Source organism: Anthonomus grandis, chromosome 8 (assembly GCF_022605725.1).
Source record: "Anthonomus grandis grandis chromosome 8, icAntGran1.3, whole genome shotgun sequence".
Taxonomy (NCBI): domain Eukaryota; kingdom Metazoa; phylum Arthropoda; class Insecta; order Coleoptera; family Curculionidae; genus Anthonomus; species Anthonomus grandis.
The window spans coordinates 27,642,828-27,666,347 of NC_065553.1; the positions used below are offsets into that span (position 1 = coordinate 27,642,828).

The 23,520-nt window shown below is 34.3% G+C and overlaps 1 protein-coding gene across 1 annotated transcript in view; it reads left to right on the forward strand.

The window, feature by feature from the left end:
• The window catches only part of LOC126739403 (endoplasmic reticulum mannosyl-oligosaccharide 1,2-alpha-mannosidase), a 57,006-nt gene extending 34,785 nt beyond the window's left edge, over positions 1–22,221 (forward strand). Inside the window, exon 10 of the mRNA XM_050445074.1 lies at positions 21,447–22,221. Within this exon, the coding sequence (XP_050301031.1) occupies positions 21,447–21,671 (225 nt within the window). The 3' untranslated portion in view covers positions 21,672–22,221. The remainder of the gene's footprint in view (positions 1–21,446) is intronic.
• The last annotated feature ends 1,299 nt before the right edge of the window (positions 22,222–23,520 follow it).

A 23,520-nucleotide genomic window follows, 5' to 3' on the forward strand; every position in this document is an offset into this window, starting at 1 on the left:
ATTCAATTTGACCAATTACAATTTGCAACGCGTGCATGCGTCAATGATGACTTCGACAGGTGCGCGTTTCCCCTCCATACGGAGGTTCTGTTCTGTCTGTGCTTCGGACCGACAAGCATCTCCAACAAACGTGATTTAGAGACAGAGTAGCAGTGTGTAAAAGAATCTGGCCGACCCTGAATTAGCAACGAACACCAACAGGTAAGTCGTTATTGACGCCGTAAATGGGATAAAAATATAATTTATAATATTTTCCTGGTCCTTCAAAACCTAGCTACGCTAGCAATTCTAGACTAACCATTTAAGTTTTTTTTAAACTTGACATTTGATCCTTGCGAGCCATATAACGCGAATCGCACTTAAATTTTTTAGTCCTCTTTATTGTTAATATGCATATTTCAAGTGTTTAATCGAAACGTTTGCGTACATAGCAAGACTTTTTGAATTTCAGGTTTTTTTCCTTTACAAAATAGTTTGTTTACCTTTTTTATATTGCAACGTTCCACTAAGTAGCATTCCTGCTGCACCAGTGACGAATTCCATTTGTCCGAGAAGTTGAGCGGTTGCTCTAACCCACGATACACTCACAACGGTATGTTCTTGCGCATCCGCCCGGCGATCGCGTGACGTAATGCGGCAGACAAGGTTCTCGGGCGCGATGCATAATTAGATGGTATATTTGATATTTCTGCGATTTTTTGAAGGATACTAGATATTTTTAGTACATAATAATTAGTATTTAATAGTTATTAAATTAATTAATACATAATATTATTAATTAGTAGGTACACATTATTTATTGTTTGCCAATTATACAAGTTCAAAAGCCTTGTGCTTTTATATTAATGAGAAATAAGTATATACCACAGATATGTTTAGTTTATTGTTTTAGTTGAATTAATAACAGGGAAATCAGGTCAAAATTTTTGCCTTTATTTTAGTTGCCTTTATTTAATGTTGGCACGGAATTGTACTTTAAATGGTGTGCATTTTTGGGAGTGTAATTTAATAGCTTTTCTCTCAGAGGTATTTCAAAGCAGTCTTCTTTAAAATGGACTGAACATATTCGTGCTAAAATGTTAAATTAAATATTAATTTAAGGGTATACAGTGCGTCCCAAAAGTTATGTCTAAATTCATTTAAAATTCAGGGGAGTGTACGAAAAAAAAACGCTCGGACACGACGATTTTTGTTTTTGGTTGCGCATTATTTGCAATAAAAACTTTGTATACAGGGTGTCTCATGTAGCCGTGGTCAATACCAACTTTCTTATTTTAAATAGAACACCCTGTATGTAATAAAATTTTTGGATTCTACACAAAATTATAAACATTTTGGTGTATCACATGCCCTAGTTTTATTTACCTGTTTTTAAATACAGGGTGTGGAAAGAAACACTTTTTATAATTTTAAGAGACTCTACAACCAATACCATTAAAGATAGAGAAAAACGGCTTTTACTGTCCTATCTTAACTTTTTAATTTTGAGATACATGCCAAATATGACACCTCTCAATATTTTTGACAGATTTTTCTGACAAGTTTTATATTTGACATGTATTTCAAAAGATAGGTATTAAAAAGTTAAGATGGGAAAGAGAATCCGTTTTTCTCTATTTTTAAGGGTATTGGTTTTAGAGCTTCTTAAAGTCAAAAAGTGTTTTTTTCAACACCCTGTATTTAAAAACAGTTGAATACAACTAGCCACGGCAGAACTAGACATTTTGATAAAACAAAAAACAACTTAATAAAATAATGCTTATCTAATTTTAAATTCACTTCTAATATAAATAAATAATAATACACAATAACCACGTAACACGTAAATAAATAAAACTCACCAGCTTCCAAAAATTTCAGAAAAACTATACAAACAACGCCATAAAATGAACCGAGAAAGTGATAGGAATTGGACGGTAATCAGACGCTGCCTGCCAGACTACGTCATTGCGCGAAATGAACTAATTGGTGTCAAACGAGGAACATACCGTTGTGAGTGTATCGTGCTCTAACCTATAACCGGTCGGTTTTCAGCCTACTGTTGTGACAAGACATAACCTCAAGGTTTTGTTATTGTTTACCTAACCCAATTTTGATTGTTTACCTTTTGTGAATTTTCCCCAGTAGAATTTTGGACTTTATTATCTAATAGTAGTAGATAATGGTTCATGCCTTACCGTACCATATTCCTTTGTGGAAATCAACGTAAATCCCCGTTGTTTTAACTAGTGTTTATCCTCAAATATTCCGATTTGTTTTGGATACCATCTTCTGTTAACGTTTATTGTTAAAGTTTGATTTATTTGCTGCCTAACATTCATAGTTGTCGTCATGTCTACAGATAAGAAAGAAGCAGCTAGATTAATAAAAAAGCGTCTGCCCTATATTAATCGTATGAAAGCCATATATGATTTGGCTATTCAATGTCAAGACCAACCATCCAAATTGAATCTATTGAAGGTCCGCTTAAACGATCTTCCTAGTATAGGTTCCTCCTTTGATACCTTGCACTTAAGACATTTTATCTTGTTTAGATGATGACAAACAGGATGAGCAACATTCCCTTGGACACAACTTCGATGAAATGAAGTATACAGTTAATTTTTTAATTAGAGAATTAAGTCCTTCAGTGGATGTTATCCCGAAAAGTGCCTTTAAGAGCAGCAATACTTTTGTTGGTGAATTACCAAGTGAAGATCATGAACATGATCTTGATCTATCAAGAATCAAAGTCCCTGTGTTTTCTGGGAACAGAAAATATTGGCCTGCCTTTTATGATCTATTTAGAACCCTTGTCCATGAGGAAAGATCCCTCTCCGATATACAAAGATTCCAACATCTCCAAATGGCCTGTTCAAGGTGAAGCAGCTGACGTTATTAAAAACATTGCTTTAACAGAAGCCAACTATCATGTAGCATTTAATGCTTTAATTGAGCGTTTTGAGAATAAGAGAGCCCTAGCAACTGATTATTGGCTTGCTATATATAATGGACCTGTAGCAAAAACTCATTCTGCCTATGATCTAAGAAAGCTTATCACCACATTTTCTCAAAATATGGAAGCTTTAAATTCTTTGCAGGGAATTGATTTGTGGGATTTCACCAAATTAAATTTGCTATTGCAGAAGATTGATTCTTCTTTAAAAACCCGATTTGAAGTTGAGTGCAGTGATAAACCCATTCCTAGTTATGTTGATTTAACTAAAGTTCTAAATTAAACATGTAGAGCTCTGGAAAATAGTGTTCTTCTGAATGAGTCAAAGGATTCTCCCAACCCACTTCAAGACAAAAGGAATCTTATGACCCCAATAAATTAAAACAGGTGGTGCCAACGAAAACTTTTATGACCAATGTCGATCATGAATGTTTGCTTTGTAAACTAGATTCACACCCCCTTATAAAGTGTGACAAGTTTGTTGAGGCAAAGATTGCAGAAAGATACTCCTTTGTGAAACAGCAACGTATGTGTTTCAATTATTTCTCCAAGACTCACAGTGTGTCTGGATGTCCTGGAACCAAGGTGTGTAAAGTTTGTTCGAAGAAACACCATACTTTGCTGCACTTTCAACCATCAAATAATGTTCCCAATGTATGTGAATCCCCTACCAATAGTACCATTTCCCCTGTTCCTTGTTTGACAAGTCTGATTTCCCATGAAGACTCTACCTTGTTTGCTACAGCTGAAATAGCAGTATATAATATAAGCCAAAATTTGATGCCCTATCGTGCCATTCTTGATTGTACTAGTGTAACCAATTTTGTGACCTTATCTTGTGTAAAGCGACTTGGTTTACCTATTACACCCAGACGTATTCCTATTCAAGGTATAAATAATAAGTCTACATTTTTATCATTAGGTACTGTTAACCTAAAAGTATTGTCCAAAATTGGCCTATCTTTGGAGTTTGAAGCCATTATTGTGCATTCCATCTGTGGAAATACACCAACCTTTCCCATTAATACCACCAAGTGGAAATATTTGAAGGGTCTGGACTTAGCAGACAAGCATTTTGGTTTACCCCACAGTGTTGAAATGCTCCTAGGTATTCCGTTGTTTTCTGAGATTATTCTTCCAGGTCTTAGAAAAGGGACTAATGGTGGTCCATGTGCTATTAAAACCATATTTGGATGGGTTTTAGTAGGTGGAAATAATACTCCCACCAAGGAATTTGTGTCATTGTGTACCTCTGTGCCAAGTACCATCCCAATTCCTAGTTCTCTCGATGTAATTTGCATAGATTTTGGTAGCTTGAGGACATACCTGATAGGGTTAGGGTACCTTTAGGTCCTGAGGAACAAAAACGTGAAGTTTTCTTTGTTTCTACTTGGTCTCAAAGACCTGACCGACGTTATGTATTATGCCTTCCATTCAAACAAGCATGCCCTGACTTAGGTGATACCAGGCATCAAGCTTTGAGGCGTTTTAATTTGTTGGAATACCGATTAATTCGAAATCCAATCCTTCGCACTCAGTATAATAATTTTATGCAAGATTATTTAGACCAAAACCACATGATACCTTGTACTTCTACCGAAGTGTGTTGTCAAAGATGATAATGGAACTCCAAAAATTAGAGTAGTATTTGATGGATCAGCCAAGGGGTCTAATAATCTTTGTTTAAATGATGTTTTATTGCCAGATCCAAAACTTCAAAATGATATTATCACCATTTTATTGACTTTTTGATTTTTTCCCATCGTGTTTAGTACTGATATTCGTCAAATGTATAGGAATACTTGCATCCATGAGCAGGATTTTAAAGACCATAAGGTTCTATGGAGATTTGATTCTTCAGAACCTATCGAAGAATATAACTTGTGTACAGTTACTTATGGTCTAAATTGTAGTCCATACCTAGCCATCCGGACCTTACACCAACTAGTAGAAGATTATGGAAAGGAATTTCCTCTTGTTCATGATATTCTTCTAAAGTCAACTTTTGTTGACGATATTATTGGATTTGGTCATTCGGTTGACGAAATTATGGAACTTCAGAAGCAGTTGATAGGTTTACTTTTTTGTGGTGGATTTGAGCTTCGAAAGTGGACCTCTAACTGTAATGAGCTGTTGTACCTGAAAGTCTTCAACAAAATGTCTCCTTTAATGACAAGAGCAATTGTACCCTCAAAATCCTGGGATTGCAATGGAATCCGGTGTTGGACGTCTTTTCCTACTCAGTGAAGCCAATTGCTCGTGATTGCACCAAAAGAGTTATGTTGTCCGAGATAGCCAAGATTTATGATCCTTTAGGTTTTATAGCTCCAGTTGTATTAGTTGCTAAATGTCTTATTCGGCGTCTTTGGATCCAAGGTGTTGGATGGGATGAAACTCCTACCCCAGAAGTCATTAACCAATGGCAGTATGTTTCCCAACTACTGTTCTGTTCTGTCTGTGCTTCGAACCGACAGGCATCTCCAAAAAACGTGATTTAGAGACAGAGTAGCAGTGTGTAAAAGAATCTGGCCGGCCCTGAATTAGCAACGAACACCAACAGGTAAGTCGTTATTGACGTCGTTATTATCTGGGGAACTCCATACTTAGTTTCAACATGTTCAGATCTTGCCCCATCAAATCAAATTTCTAATCCTCAGTTGAAGATTAGAAGAAACCATTTGCAAACATTTGCTGAAGAACCAAAGTTCATTTTAGCCAGAAGGTTGGTACGATTTATGAGACCAAAAGCCTGGACTGAAATCAAACAGTACCAGGCAAGAAAAACATGAGGAGTTATTGACTGATATTTCAAAAACTACTTTTCTCAGGGCTGCAGCTGTCCCATGATTTTTCCGAAAACCAGACTGTACTGGAGGTATATTTTAAGGTACCGGGTGACCTAAAAAGTCTGTTCCTCGGCCATACCTCGGGAACCGTTTGTCGTAAGACCTAGAAGTAAAAAAATTATTGGGTAAATCGCTCATGAAGAATCCCTGGAAAATATTTTTAAGTTCTGAAAATGACCACCCAAGGGCCTAACTGCCATCTTAAATTTTAAAATTGCATTTTCTTTAAATTTAACATAATAACTAACTTTTTTTTTCACATTTTTAAAGAGGACCAGTTTAGCGGGTTGGAAAGGACAGGAAAATTTTTCTCCACAAATGGAAATACCAATCTAATGTAAACATCACATCTATATAGTGTTAGAGTCTGATGATGATGAGTGAACTCATCGAAATGCATAACTCTTGACAAAAGACTGGCATTTTCATTTGTGGAGAATAGTCTTCCCAACCCGCTATATTATAGCCACTCCACTTCAAAATTTGTTCATTTACCACCCAAAGCTGAAGTAAGGTAAGATCTTAATTCCAAAAAAAATTCTATCCCACATCCCACCTTTCCCTAACAAAAAAAAAATCCTTTCTTCCACACTTTCGGCTTCTCAAAGCAAGAAAAGCATAAATAAAACACCTAAATCAATAGTAGAGCCAAAACAATCAGTTACGGCTTACATAAATCTTAGGTCCTTTGTCAATCCGGGCTAGACTTATTATACAAAAATTGTGGAGATTGCAAATTGACTGGGATAACGATTTGCCAGACAAAATAATTGGGGTTGAATTTAAAAAATGAAATTTGCCAAGTAGGCTTAATGCAGATTCCTCGTCAAGTTCTCGTTAAGTATCCAAAAATAATCGAAATCCATGGGTTTTCAGATGCCAGCGAATGCGCTTATGCATGCTGCATATACATCAGATCCATAGGCTCAGATGATAACATTCAAAGTAATTTACTTTGCTCTAAGTCAAGAGTCAGTCCAATAAAATGCCAAACCCTTCCCAGGCTCGAGTTATTGGGAGCATTAATTGTAACTAGATTGTTTGTAAAATGCCTTAAGGCTTTAAACATCGATTTTTCGCGAATTTATCTCTGGACGGACTCTACAATAGTTCTAAACTGGATTTCCAAAGAACCTAAAACTGGAAGAGTATAGACTGACTAGAATTGGAAAACATTTATTGCCAACCGTGTCGCAGAAATCCAACAAAATTCGAATATCATAGATTGGAATTACATTGCTTCGGAGCACAATCCAGCTGATATTATATCACGCGGCTCGAATCTTAAAAATCTAATTCATTCGGATCTCTGGTTACATGGGCCCGCGTTTTTTCGAAATCAAATTGAATGGCCATCAAATTCAAACATTAAGAATTTTATTGGCTCGAAGAAAGAAATTCCTGAAGTTAGAATTACATCTTTACACGTCGAAGTAACCAAATCCAAGAATTTTGAAATTTTTTCTCGCTTTTCAAAATTAAAGAAATTAAGCCGTACCGTCGCCTATTGCTTTCGGTTTTGCGAAAACTGTAAAATTTTGGCCACACAAAGGAAGCATGGATCTCTTGCTTTATCAGAAATTGAAAGAAGCGAGACAGCACATGTAATTTTAGTACAAAACGATTGTTTTGAGGGTGAAATACTTAATTTAAAAACTAAAAACAAAGTGAATTCGAAAAGTAAATTAAAGATACTGTCTCCCTTTCTGGATCGTCGAGGTGGACTCGGCGGACGATTAAAAAATTCGAGATTAAGTTTTGATCTCAAATATCCCATAGTTTTACCTAGCAAACATCCATTCACGAATTTAATAATAGATTTTGAGAATTTACGGACGTTTCATTCTGGTGCACAATGCACATTATCCCATATTAGGCAGAAATATTGGCTGATCGGTAGTTTTTGATCTGAGGATAGATGGCGTGGTATAGTTAATCGGTTGCGTTTAGGACCGCTCCTCAAATAATTCTAAAATATATTGTCCCCAAGTTTTTAAAATTATTCCTCTGCATCGCAAAGTAAACTTTAAGGTTTACTTTATCCAGTGGTTGTGAAGTTTTCAGTAAAAGTTGCTAATTTGGTGCTGAATTTAAGCTTGTCAAAACTACAAATATGGGTCTGTCATCGGCCGATCTTCGGGAGATTAAATCGACGATTATGGCCAACTTCAATGACAAATTTCTCCAAGAGATAGCTGACAAGGTGGCTAGGATCGTTGAGAACAAATTCGAAGAAAGATTTAAGGAGCAGAATGACAGAATAACATCCCTGGAAGCAAAACTTAAAAATCTAGAAGGGGAATATCAACAAGTAAAAGACAACATGGATTCCCAAGAACAGTCTCTGCGCAGTCTCAACATACGTATTTTTGGTGTTAAGGCTCAAGAAAGCGAAGATGTACGTGCTACAGTTCAAGACCTCTTTACTAAAAAATTAAAATGTAATATTCAGAATTCCGACATCAAAAAATGCTATCGCGTACCATCTAAAAACCTTAACGATAGACCACCGGCGATCTTAGTTCAGTTCACAAATGACGCTGCGCGTGTGTCCATTTTCAAATCGCGTAAATATTTACATAAAAGTGGTATCCAAATTAAGGAAGACCTTACAAGGCTCCGTTTAGCCTTGTTAAATAATGCAGTAAATCAATTCGGGAAAACAAATGTATGGACCCTTAATGGGAACATATATGTGAAGTGTGGTGGTTCTGTGCACAGAATTGGCAACGAAATAGAATTATCCGGATTAAAAAATAGTGAATAAAGCGATTGTGTTTAACACCGAATTGTAAGTACTTTTTGATATGTTTTCTTTTATTGTCATTTGCACACTATATTTCTGAAGAAAAAAAGAAATGAATGAATAAACAAGAACATAATTTTTGTAATTAGGATTAGGTAAGGGTAGGAAAAGTTAGATTTTTTCTGCTGTTTTTCAATATGTTAAATACATATTTAAAATATTCTGTGGGGTTGTTTGGTGTTGTTATAATTTCGTTTTTAATATTTGGGTTGGTTTACTAGGATAATTTTCTTTCTTTTAAACTGTTGTTAAAAGGTATTGCCATTTCAAGGGGTATGAATTTATATATCTGGAGTGGTTGTATATATGCGTACCGGTGCTTTGCTGTGTTATTGTTTTGAAAATGCAGGGTTTTATTTTAATTGGTTATGGCAGGATTGGTGCTGCAGTTGTGGTCGGGGGAGCTTGGGGAGGGGTACGGGGGGCTAAAACTAAAATTAATTGTATAGATTATGGCTAATAATCTCAGTAGTGTGCGTGTATCGGATAATCAAAATATCATGCAGGATTTGGTAGGTAATTTTATGGGAAACCTATCGGTGGGTCACTTAAATATCAGGTCAATGAATACAGGATTTGACGAATTTTCTTGGTATATGTCGCAGGATCCTTTTGATTTTTTTGCCCTTACGGAAACCTAGCTTGATAAAAACTGTGAAACCCAATGTTTCAATTTGCCAGGATATAAGTTAATAAGACAAGACAGAGAGGGCCGTGGTGGAGGAATTGCACTATATATAAAAAATTCTGTTACATTTAACAACTTAAATTTGGCTTTTAATAATTTGGAAGTATTGGGCATATCATTCTCAATTAAAAAACGATCTTTCGCCCTTATTACGATATATCGTGCACCTGCCAATAGCATACCAGCTTTTTTAGATAACTTGGAGGATCTTTTTAGGTTAACTTTAAGTTTCGATTACGTAATTATAACAGGCGACTTCAATATTGATTTTTTAAAACAAAATACATATTCAAATAGATTAAAATTTATTTTAGAATATTTCAATGTTTCACAGCGTATTACAGAACCAACAAGAATTAACATGAACACTGGTGATGGTACCCTTATTGATTATATAATTTGCAGTAATGATTTGGTGTCATTAAACTCAGAGTCGCTTGCCATAGCAGAAACAGTCACGGATCATAATCTGATTTATTCAATATTTCAATATGATAACATAAAGGTTAAAAAAAAATCCATGACTTTCAGAGTTTATAACAACATAAATATGGAAAATTTTATAAACGATGGTTTGCTTATAAATTGGGATCAGATGTACCGCCTTATAGATATTAATGACAAAGTGAAGTTTTTTAATGAACATATTTTACAGCTTTTAAATACACATGCTCCGACTAAAAATAAAATTATTAAAGAGAAAATATACTGTCCATGGATAACCGAAAATATAAAGACTCTTATTAAATTACGTGATCGTGCTCATAAAAAATATCTGAAAAGTAAATCTCAGCCTCATTTTGAATATTATAAACAGCTAAGAAACTACACAAAACATGCTATAATACGAGAAAAAATAACATTTTTTAATGAATTATCAAACAAAAAAGGACAAGAATTTTGGAGAATAGCAGATAAACTATTCTTAACCAAAGGAAAAAGATATCAAAACGAGCTACCTACTAACATATCAAATCCAACAGATATTGGCAATTTTTTTAATACTGTTTCCACCCTACCTGATACTACAAGTAAAGAATGTATTGAATTTTATCAAAATAATACCATAAATAATATAAAACTTAATTTCCAGCTTTTGGACCAAGACAATATGATTAAAATAATCTCGACTATTAAATCAAATGCAACGGGAATCGATGGTATTTCTATAAAAGATATAAAATTGTGTTTGCCTTTTTGCTTAAGTCCTTTATTGCATATTATTAACGAATGTATTCTTCAACAAAAGTCTCCAAATGTGTGGAAAAGGGCAATTATTAAACCCATTCCAAAAAATTCAAATCCAAAAGAGCATAAAGATCTCAGACCAATTAGTATTCTACCAGCATCATCTAAAATTCTGGAAAAACATATTTTTAATCAAATTTCAAATTTTGTTGATAAACATAAAATTATCCCCGATTGTCAATCCGGTTTCAGAAAAAACTTTAGCACGTCTACAAGTTTGGTGGGTATTTTAAATGATATTAGGGTAAATGAGGAGAATGGTCAGCCAACATGTATGGCCTTATTGGACTTTAGTAGGGCTTTTGACACGATTAACCATGATATGTTATTGGCAAAATTAAAATATATTGGTATTTCAGAGAGCGGTGTAAATTTTTTCAAGGATTATTTGCGTAATAGAGACAGTTGTGTTATGGTGGTTCGGCAGTCTGAAAAGCATTACTCAGAATTTACACCTTTTAACCAGGGAGTACCTCAAGGCTCTATAGTATCGCCGTTACTTTTCTCTATTTACGTGGCTGATATGTACAAAGTAATAAAACACGCCACTTTGCAACAATATGCCGATGATTCCCAAGTTTATATTCCAATTCACCTTAATAATATAAATCTATTCTATCAAAATTTTAATAGTGATTTAATTAGTCTACATAAATACGCAGAAAATCATAATCTTAAGCTTAATGCCACAAAATCTAAAATTCTTATTATGTGCTCCAACTTTAATATAAGGCAAAGGCTCGAACACAACTTATCCTTAAATCCTATATCTATTGATAATACTTCAATTCCTGTTGTTTCCGAGGCAAAAAATTTAGGCGTTATATTTGACAGCTCTCTCTCTTTTGAATTACACATAAAAAATAAAACGAAAACTGCTTATTTACGTTTAAAAAAACTTTTTAAGTTTAAGCGAAATTTATCGGCAAAACAAAAGTACTTATTGTGCGATAGTCTTATTTTGTCATTGTTTGATTATGGTGACGTAGTCTATGGAAATTCTTTATCTTCACAAAATAAAAAAATTATACAAAAAGTCCAAAATTCCTGTATGAGATTCTCTTATAGTATCCCCTATAGAAACCATATATCGCCTTATCTCAATAATAATAAAATATTAAATATGAACAATAGAAGAAAGCTACATATGTATAATTTTGTATATCGCATAGTAAATAATAATCAACCATTTAATTTAAGAAGTCAGTTTCAAGAATTCGAACATGCGCATGCCACACGAAATAACGTTTTTATCGTACCATTGCATAGAAGCGCAGCATTTCAACGTTCTTTTAAGTATGTAGCTGTTCAAATGTGGAATGGCTTAAACAATGACATAAAGCAAATGCCCTTGGGAGCTTTCTCTGGTCAAATAAAATCTAAACTACTTATGGAACAAATAATTGGCAATTAATTCAAGTAGGGTGATATATAAAATGTGATAATGCGTATAATAACATAATACAAGAAATAGTAACATGTAACAGAATATATACATGTGTATATAATATGCTAATTTTCAGTGGAATGTTCGGAGATTATATTTTAAAATCCCGTTTTTAGTTTTATTCTTTCTTTTTCCGTAACATACATACGTATATTTTTTAATAGCCTAGGCCGATGCACGCATCTTGGGGTTATTTTTTGGGGTCTTTTTTCGCCTCGTCTGTCCTCTCTCCTTGCGCTCGTCCGTTGTCGCACTGCCGCTGCCTGTCTTAAAATCTTAGGTTAATTAATTCTATATCTTACTTTGCATTCCTATATGAAAACGGTATTTTTATTTTTGTAAAATTGTTTCTGTAAATTGTAAAGGGCTTTTTCATCCCTTCTTTGCTTGTGCTAACTAGGGAAAACGGTTTTATAATCGAGAGAATAGTCCTATTTGTCAATGTAATTTTTTTTCTTTGTAATTTTTATTGACCTATAAAACTGTACATTTTGACAAATAAACCATTTTTGATTTGATTTGATTTGATTTGATTTGAAAAGTGCAGTGCGATCTCGAATTCGTAAATGTTTAGTTTGCTTTAGTCGTAGTTTAGTAGTAGTTAAGTCCGTCCTCATAAAAGTGTATTTTCGAAAATGGGCGAATTGCCTTCGAATAAAGTAACACCATCGTGCATATTTTCGTCAGTATTCGCAGATTATGCCGGGCCTTTTGAAATAAAGGCGAGTAAGACGAAGACAAACAAAATTATTAAGGCATATATATGCATTTTTGTCTGTTCAGCCGTTAAGGCGGTCCACATTGAAGCAAATTCTGACTTAACCAGTAATGGTTTTTAAGCGTTTTAAAGCGTTTTGTATCAAGAAGAGGCATTTGCGATAATATTTTTTCGGACAACGCTACTAATTTCGTGGGGGCAAACAATGAACTAGTAGCCATTCGAAAATTGGAGGAATCGAGCTCTTTCAAAGATTATCTTGGGTCACTTTGGAGGTTTTCATGAAGCTGCGGTAAAAGCGTGCAAACATCATATAAAGCGAGTATTGGGCGGAATACATTTTGATTACGAGGAATTTTATACATTTGCGATACAAATCGAGGCAATTCTAAATAATCGTCCCCTAACTCCCATCTCTTCCGATCCCTGCGACCTCGAAGTACTGACTCCTGGGCATTTCCTAATCGGACAACAGTTAACAGCCATTCCTGAAAGGGACCTCAAGGCCGACAAGGTGAAAAATGTAAAACGCTATTCGCACATCCAACTAATGAAGCATTATTTCTGGGCTCGCTGGAGCAAGGAATATCTACAATTGCTTCAAGTAAGAACCAAATGGAATGCTGGCCTCTGGGACGAGTTGTCATTACTCACCCTGGCAAGGATGACATTATAAGGGTTGTAACTCTACGGACCAAGAGTGGGATCCTAAAGCGTGTTGTCAACAAATTGGCTCTACTCCCTATCGAATCAGAGATATCGGCCAGTAGAGATAGACGAGTGACGACAGTGTGTTTTGAACTTTATTGGTTTTTTTAAAGGACCGTAGTGTTTAATATTAACATATATATATATATACAGGGTGTTCATTTGAAAACTTCACACCACGGATTTATCGAAAACTACTGTTTAAAAAAAACGCCGAAATACGTCAAAAGGTTTATCAAGGGGGACAACTTTCTAACCTAAAATTACTTCACCCCCTTTCACCCTCTGCCCCCCAGGGTCATCCCCTTAAAAATTTTAAATGGCAAGGGATATCGAGTAATAGCTTGTTTAAAAGGTCTTTCGAAGTCTTTTATTTTGACGTTTGATTTTTTTAAATCGGTTGATTCGTTTTCGAGAAAATTAGAAAAATCTTTGTTTATCTTAATTTATTCAGATAGAAAACAAAAACATGAAAATATCAGTTTTTATTTCAATGAGTGTTCAAAATTTTGCCCGTTTTTGGCCAAACAATGATATAGGCGATGTTCAAATTCCTGACGGACATTTTCAAAAAGATGTTGTGGGATATCGTGGCAGCTGTCGATGATGCGTTGACGAAGTTCATCCAAACTTTCAGGTTGGGGAGAAAACACAATAGATTTCAAATGACCCCATAGAAAAAAGTCTAACGGCGTTATATCAGGAGATCTAGCAGGCCATTCTATAGACCCCCTTCACCCTATCCATTTATCTGGAAACTCGTCGTCTAGCCATTGCCGAACGGGAAGAACATAGTGAGGAGGAGCGCCGTCTTGCTGGAAATATATTTCACCCTCATCACGTATAGGGTTTCCATCATCATCGATTTGGTTTTCAATGGATTCGGTGATAAGCGGATTGTCCAACATATCCAAATAAATGTCTCTATTTAAATTTCCGTTAATAAATAATGGCCCAATCACTTTATTTCCTAAAATGCCTGCCCATACATTAATTTTTTAAGGGTACTGGGTATGCCCTTCTACAAATGCATGAGGATTTTCATTGCTCCAATATCTACAGTTATGTTTATTAACAAATCCATTTAGATAAAATGTGCATTCATTGCTGAAGCAGATATTCTTTATATAAATAGTATTATCATTAATCGCTTCAGTCATTTTTTCACAAAACTCAACTCGCCTATCGAAATCGTGTTCGGTTAACTCTTGCAATATTTTCATTTTGAATGGATGAAATTTATGAAGTTTGGTAACTGGGTGAACAGAACCTAATAAAGTATTAGGATTTATTCCAAAATGACCCAAAACTTCAACTTGAACGGCTTCATCCAAAATTCGCCGATGATCACGTTTTTTATTTGCAACAGATCCACTTTCAGTAAACTTAGTAACAAGGTCCAAAACATACCTATGCGAAGTTATCTTCTCCGGATGTCTGGCGTTAAACGTGACGGCAGTTTGCCGAGCACATTGATTTTGGGCACCATAAATTAGAATAATTTCCGCTCTTTCGGCTAGTGTGTAAACCATTTTGGAAGTAAAATCTTCAATTCAACAAATAAATTTTCACTATTCTAAGACTGTCACAAATGTAACTGATGGCAAAATAAATTTTTTATTTTCCTTAGCAACTATAAATAACTAAGCAGGTATAACAATAAATACAGTTCGCCCTGTGTTGATGAAAAGAATGCGGAAAAAAATTCAGGTTGTTATTTAGTTTTTTCCACGTCTAATCTTCGGAATTGCTGTTTATGTTGGTAGTTTCCGTTTTAAATTATAAACGAATTGTAGATTTGGCAAACTCTAACGGGCAACATTTTGAACGCTTATTGAAATAAAAACTGATATTTTCATGTTTTTGTTTTCTATCTGAACAAATCAAGATAAACAAAGATTTTTCTAATTTTCTCGAAAACGAATCGACCGATTTAAAAAAATCAAACGTGAAAATAAAAGACTTCGAAAGATCTTTTAAACAAGCTATTACTCGATACCCCTTGCCATTTAAAATTTTTAAGGGGATGACCCTGGGGGGCAGAGGGTGAAAGGGGGTGAAGTAATTTTAGGTTAGAAAGTTGTCCCCCTTGACAAACCTTTTGACGTATTTCGGCGTTTTTTTTTTTAAACAGTGGTTTTCGATAAATCGGTGGTGGGATGATACTTTAAGATAAGTTAGTTGCGTACCTATTTCTATCTTTATATTAGGAAATATTTTCTTAGTTTGACAATATCGTCTTTGAGAATTTGTATTGTATTAAAAGCCTAGTCTTTCAAGAGGGGCGGTTTATGTTAAGCGGTATTCATATAATTAATTACGTATTTATTTTTGTATCCGGCAACAACGCCATAATCCGATTGAGCAAAAGGCTGAGCGACCGAATTATTATTATGTGACGATCGGCGTCAGGGGACTGACGGCGCTCGCGGCTCTTCAATCATGATGTTTTTGTTCCTGTTTAAAATAATATATGGTATTAATACAGTTCAATCGATGTAATTAGTTTTGATCTTCCCCATCCTGGACGGAAGCCGGCTAATACATAAATAGTTCAGATAACATAACATTGCCATTAACTTGGTACTTAAGAGGTTTCTATTGGAATACTACTTATTTAAGCGATATATATGACCTTTGTAGAAATTGCTTAACATGATCGGAAAAATGAAGCTGACAATCAAGTATAACACCCAGATTACGAGCAGAATTACAAAATGGTAATATTTGGTCATCTATTTTGATTTTAATATTATTTTTTAAATATTCGTTTTGATTTGTTTTGCCAAACAGCGTAAGTTTTGATTTTGATGAAATCCGTTGAAGACCGTGTTTTTTTAAAGAGATCTTTTAGGTTGTTTAGTTCATGGTTAATAGTTTCGTTACAAGTAACAAAGTCTTTTGAAGAGAAGTGATAGTTCATCTGGGTATCGTCAGCAAAAGCTTGTATCTTTCTGACATGAAGAGAGCTTATAAGTTCAGACGTGTAAATAATAAAGAAAAGGGAACCAAGGATAGAGCGCTGAGGTACTCCTGATAGTATGGCACTAGACTCCGAGTACACACCATTAACAAACACTTTTTGTGACCTGTTAGAGAAGTATGATGCGATGGATGACAGTGAGCGATGTCAAAACCGTAATATCTTAGGTTTGCCAACAAGACTCGATGATTTATAGTGTCAAATGCCTTGGAGTAATCTTATAGTATAAGAATACTTTCATAAGTCCATGATCCAGTGCCTCCATTATATCATCAGTTACCACAGCCAAGGCGGAGGATATGGAAATCTCCTTACGAAACCCGTTTTGCAATTCTGAGATCATACCATTATTATTTAAATATGAGTACATCTGGCTGTATAAAATTTTCTCCATTATTTTCGAAATGGCAGGTAAAATTGCTATTGGTCATTAAAGGTCTCTGGTTTTTTTATTTTGTTAAATGTATTCCTATTGCAGTTTTCCAACTTTAAGGAAAATAATTTTGTTCTATGCAGTTGTTAATAATATTAGTTATGTAAGAATCAATAAATGGACTGCAATATTTTAACATAGATGACGTGATTTTATCTGTGCCACAAGCATTAGTTTTCATGTTTTGAATAATTTTATGAACATCTTCTATAGAACACATGAAAAGTTTAAATTTTTTCGATGCGCTGAATTTGTTGTTTTCGTAAAATTCTATAATTTCATCACAGTCATTAGATCTGTTGTTAAAAAATTGAGAAAAATGGTGGTTTATTAAATTAGGAGATTACTTGCTATCATTTGAATTTAAGACTTTTAACGATCTTAATGCTGACCATTTTTTTTTCATGTTTTTCTGTCCAGCAATAAAATTGAGACAGAAACTGTAAAATTTTGCAGTTCTTTGTACCGGTTCCAATCTTGAGGTTCTTTAGTACGCTTAAATTTTTGTAAGGCTTTATCTCGCTTCTTCATGACAGCCTGCAAATTTTCTGTTAGCCACGGAGCATGAGGTTTTGTCACTCTAGGTTCTTTAAAGGGAGCATAAATATCAAAAAGTGTGTTTAAGAATTCAGTAAAAAAGAAGTAATTTTTTGTCTATACCGTTCTCATAAACAATGTCCATCCAAGGCAAATTATAGAGATCAGACAAAAAATCATTTAAAACAACGATACGTAACAAGTTTTGATAAAGGCTTGTTAGATTTTAGTATTAAGTCAACAAAAACGAGTCTGTGATTAGAGATTGTATCGGCAAAGAGTGTATCAAAGGATGTAACTAATGTGGCATCACTGATAAAAATTGGATCTATAAGCTTGCTTGAATTTTGAGTTATGCGAGTTGCTTCGTTAAGTATCTATACAAGATTATATGAGTCAAAACAGTTAAGGACAACATTATTAAAATAAAAAAAAATTTAAGTCTCCTAAACATAATACCACATCAAAATTTGGAGCAAATTCAGATAAAATATTACCAAAATCTTACAAGTCCCTGTAAATGGGATCATCTATTCATCTACAGCAACCACTTTCTCTCTAGGTAGCTGCAAACACCCCTGCCATACTGCTTTTATAAAAGGACGTACTTTCCAAAATTTGTCAGACCTGCGTACCTCTTCAGCGATGCTGCCATCAATGACGATTTTAAGGTTACTTCTTATAGCAAAAAATCTATCTCGAGTCATTGTATCTGCAATAGCTGAAACTTTGGTGGTTTTTGCACAGTACATTCTGATCTTGGGATATTTTAGACAGGACATCAAACAAACTATTTCAAAAAAAATGTTTAATCTTATTAAGAGTCAATTTAAGAGATACTCTTTTAAGTTCAACGTACCTTGTATTTGTGCAATCACACACTTTTTGGAATAACTCATCTTCAAAGTACATGGCTAAATACGATTTTGCAGTCCAATCATACCGGAGCTCTGCGCTGCATTCACTTGAGGGGCCTTCAAAATTTGGAGGTGCAAAAGTATCATCTCTTCTCCAAGACTTTCGCTTTAAAGGATCCACAGATTGTTTGACCATTTTTAAGTTTTCTCTCAGGATACTAAGAGGAATTCTATCTTCTTCTTCTTCCTCCTCACTGCTGCTTACTAGTTCTTCATTAATTATTTCTTCTTCTCTCCCCATTAAATTATCCATAGTTTGAATTTCTTCTTCATCATCAGACATTTCAATGTCAGAGTCATCATTTCCAATGATTTTTAGTATTTGCTCCAATTTTTCGTCATCTTCCCTGGCCGACGCGCTCTTTGATTGCCAAAAATTCCTAAAATAATTTTTATAATTTAAAATGTGCATGAGATAGACCCAATATCCATTTAAATGGACGCGAATAACTTAGGGAAATAAAAACTTATTTAATTTTTTTATTATTGTAATGTTATTTAAATTTGTCTATTAAACATTTGCAAATAAAAACTTCCACAAAAATCATTACAAAACGTTAAAAAATAGGCTACATACCATCATAACGAGAACTACGTGCAGCCGCCATCACAACTGATCCCCAGCACATGTGCACAATTTAAGTCGACCGAATCGGCAGCAGCACCGAAGTGTCCAACGTAGTGGAGGCGAGGTCTAAGATGCTTAAATAATAAATTAACGAAATTGGAAACATAAAACTGGCATGTCCATTTAAATGGACGCTATGTCCCAGGAGGAGATACATTCTGACCATTAGAAAGTTTCTGTGACTAAAATAACATCAAAATTATTTGAATTTACAATCAAAGTCTGAAAGTCATTGAAAGCTGTATTTATTGAGCGCAAATTAATATGCGCTACTATCATTTTCACGGCATCAAAAATTAATAAATAACTGTACTCAAACAAAGAACTCCTTTAAACTAAATATTAACTCGACAAAAAACATCATTACATAATAAAGAGCAAAACACTCTGGTTAAGCCACTCAGTACTTTGTAAGCAAAACAGACATTACGAGGGATGTCTTTTAAGTTTTGCATATAGAAACATAGAGGGCGTCACTAATCAAATTTCATTAGTCAAACTTAACCTCAAACTTTACTTTTCTTAAATTCAAAACGTCAGTGCGATACATATAGTTTTACAGCTACAGTGAATTTTTAAAGGTAGCAAATTGCGCATACCATGGAATTAAACAGAGAACATTTTCGGGCCATCATTTTTTACAATTTTCGAAGGCAATTATCTCAACAAGAATGCTGTGCTGGGTTGATTTCTGTTTTCGGTAATGAAGCACCACATCAGTCGACAGTTTCTCGTTGGTATGCAGAATTCAAGCGTGGACGGGTTAGTCTTAGCGACGATCCAAGGTAAGGTGCACCAAAAACGGCTGTCACCCAAGAAAACATCGATGCTGTGCGTATGCTTATCACGGAAGATCGACATGTGATATATCGTGAGATTGAGGCTTCATTGGCGATTTTAAAGACCTCAATTCAAAAAATTTTGCATGAAGAATTACGGGTAAGAAAATTAGTTTCCCGCTGGATACCGCATCTATTAACTGAAGAACAGAAAGAAGCTAGGGTGATGTGGTGTCAAACAACTCTAGACCGCTTTGAGGCAGGAAACTCTAAAAATGTGTACAGCATTGTCAGTGGTGATGAATCATGGATTTACTCATATGAACCTGAAAATAAACGTCAGTCGTCTGTATGGGTATTTCAAGATGAAGAAAAGCCAACAAAAGCCATTCGTTCTCGAAGTGTATCCAAAAAGATGGTTGCAACATTTGTCTCAAAAGCAGGTCATGTTGCAACAATTCCTCTGGAGAATCAACGAACTGTTACTGCCGATTGGTACATTACCATTTGTTTGCCAAAAGTCATCGCTGAGCTTCGAAAAGCGAACCCACAACGACGAATCATCCTCCACCAAGACAATGCAAGTTCGCACACAGCCCAGAAAACTATTGAATTTTTAACTTATCAAAACGTCGAATTATTGGATCATCCTCCGTACAGTCCCGACCTAAGTCCCAACGATTTCTATACTTTTCCAAAAATCAAGAATGAACTGCGTGGTCAGAGGTTTCAGACGCCAGAGGAAGCAGTTAACGCCTTTAAAAATGCAATTTTGACAGTACCCACAAACGAGTGGAATAACAGCTTTGACAACTGGTTTGAGCGCATGCAAAAGTGCATTAAATTTCGTGGAGAATACTTTGAAAAACAATAAAGTCGTTAAAAGTTATTTTTTGTTTTATTCCAGCTGCATATGCAAAACTTAAAAGACAACCCTCGTATAAAATTCTCTTCTTAGTGACAATGCAGTAATAGACAAATAAGACATAGTTTGCTCGGTACTAAGAACTAGCCCAGATTTGAATAGTCTGTATTTTACAAACTTTATAAATCTGGATTGGACGTTTTCAATTCGACATATGTTTTTTTGATAACAAGGGGACCAGATTATATTATAATACAGTTATTTGTTGTTTTTTTTTAAGAAATAAAGGAGTTTGAGTTGAAAACACTAATAGGTATTATAGGTATTATATTGGAGCAGAAGGTAACAACCAAAGATATAACAATGTACGTAAATAATAATAATTTTTAAAATGGTATATTAACTGCAAAAATTAAATATATATGAAATATAGGTAATACCCTTCACCAAAGAAAATTAAAAAATTAAAGATATACTTTATTACATTTTTTTAAAATTTATTTCAAAACTTATGCCGCTGGAATATATGACAGATATGAAAAGTAAATATTCTCTGCATATCGGTTAAATATATGCCAGATATTTGGCATATTCGTGGGATATTCCAGGCATATTGCAATAAATTTCGTTAAATGAGATATAGATGGCATATTCCACGGATATTGACTGTCGTCTGGGACCTTATTATAATAAATTCTGTTTACAATAGTTTTCTGCTAATCATATGAAAGCAACACATATATAGTTACTATATTTAATTCAAATTTTTCTGCTACAAAAATTAGGGTTAAAACTTTGCCTTAAAGAGTAATATTTGAGGTTACTTTTGTAATTGTAATTGTATTCTACGAGTAACTTAAAATGTATGTTTCTATACGTCAGTAATTAAAATTCTATATCTTTTTTAGGGTTTTGAAAACTACACAAAAGTGGCAAACGGTTACACTTCAATCGGAAACGTAAAAAACACCGCTAATGTCAGACCGAGAGACATGATGGAATCGTTCTTTTTAAGTGAAACTCTGAAATACCTATATTTGCTGTTCAGTGACGATCCGAAACTATTAGATTTAAAGAAATACGTTATAAACTCCGAGGCTCATCCATTTCCTATAGGCAGGGGAAACATTTAGGCTTTAGATTATTTTAATTGTAGCGTCAATTTTTAGTTCGGTCTCTTAAATGTAGATAATATCTAGTCAAGTGAAAAGACTTTTGATATGAGGGTATGTGTGTAAGCTTTAAGTCTGTTGTTATTTTATATTTTTTTTTCGAATATCTTCAATGCAACACCGAATGATATAATACCTTTGTTTATACCCCATAAATACTTAATTTTAAAGTTAAGAGATTAGTGTTTATTTGATATATATATATGTTGTGGACCAGAAAATTGTGACAAATGTGATAAAAAAAGGGTTTCGCGATTTGCATTGATTATGTTACAATGTAAAATTTTTTATGCTGATTGTGAGCTAGCAATATATCCCATTTGTTGGTTCAATTTTTTAGGTTGCACAATATGTATTTTGATATTATTCGAGTCATCACAATTTTTGTAATGTACGTCTTAAGCCAGTAAACTGTCATATTGACAGAAATTTTGATCTTTTACCCTGGTTGATTTTTGAAGTGACTTTTGTTACACTGATTTTTTGTTTACAATAAAGAATCTAGATAAAATGATTTAATTAATTAGTTAATAGACACGTAGGATGTAAACTGCAATTTGATGGTATTTTATGCTTTTTTTTTACTTTTAAATGAATTAATGAATTATACAAATTTATTGCATAAAATTTGAGATATATACATGCATTTTATGCGTATTAGGTCCAAGCATCCATTTTTTTAAGTTCCGATTTAAATGTTCCGTATAAAATTATTAATTTAAACGTATTTGTAGAATTTTTTTTTTATCAGTATCTTGAAAAAAAATTAGTTTACAAAAAAACAAGGAATTGCATGAGATATTAACTCAGGTATATTAAAAACAAACTTATCCTGTATTGAAGTATCGATTTTTTTAAATAAAATTTCTATGCAGTGTGCCTCAAGTAGAAACTATGGGTCCGCATTCATTTTTTTAAATGGAACACCCTGTATATTATGACGTTTTACAATAATGTTTCAGAACTATGTGATCAAACTTCTGGGGGTTGTTCAGTGCAACAGAAGAATTCATTTGAGTATAGGAACCCATGTCCGGAAATGCGTCACTACGCCACTACGGCCCTAAGACGCGTTAAAATTTATAAAAAAACATTAATTACCTAAATAGTATCTGCTGCATTTATTTTTACCTTTTGTACATGATACCAGAACAACAATTGTTTAAAATCAACGCTTATCAATGTCAATTCTCAATGTCATGTTTAAAAATTTTATAGCTTACAATTTTTAAACATTTATTGCTAATGGAAAACTTTACCATCAAGAATTGGCGGATATGCATTTGGCATACGGAGCAACAAACTGCAATGCACGAGCAGCATCGCGGTTGTATCATGAACGTTATCCCGAACGACAGCATCCTGGATACAAAAAGTTTATTGTGGTTCATCGGCGGCTCGCTGAGACAGGCATGTTTAAGACCAAGATGCATGATACTAGTGTTGTTCGAACCGTAAGAACGGTCGAATTTGAAGAAGAGGTGCTTCAGCGAGTTGCCGATGAACCATCAAATAGCACACGTGACGTCGCTAAGAATATGAATACGAGTAACGCTTCTGTCTGGCGGGACTACACGAGCAACAACTCCATACTTACCACTTCCAGAAAGTTCAAGGTATGACTGCAGCCGATTATCATCCTACAGTTAAATTTTGTCGATGGCTTCTAAATCACATCATTGCACAACCAAATTTTTTGTGGACCGATGAAGCCTCTTTCACAAGAGACGGTATTTTTAATAGTAGGAATAGCCATGTTTGGGACGAAGCAATTTTTCCAAGAAAACATCAGAATCGTTGGTCTGTCAAC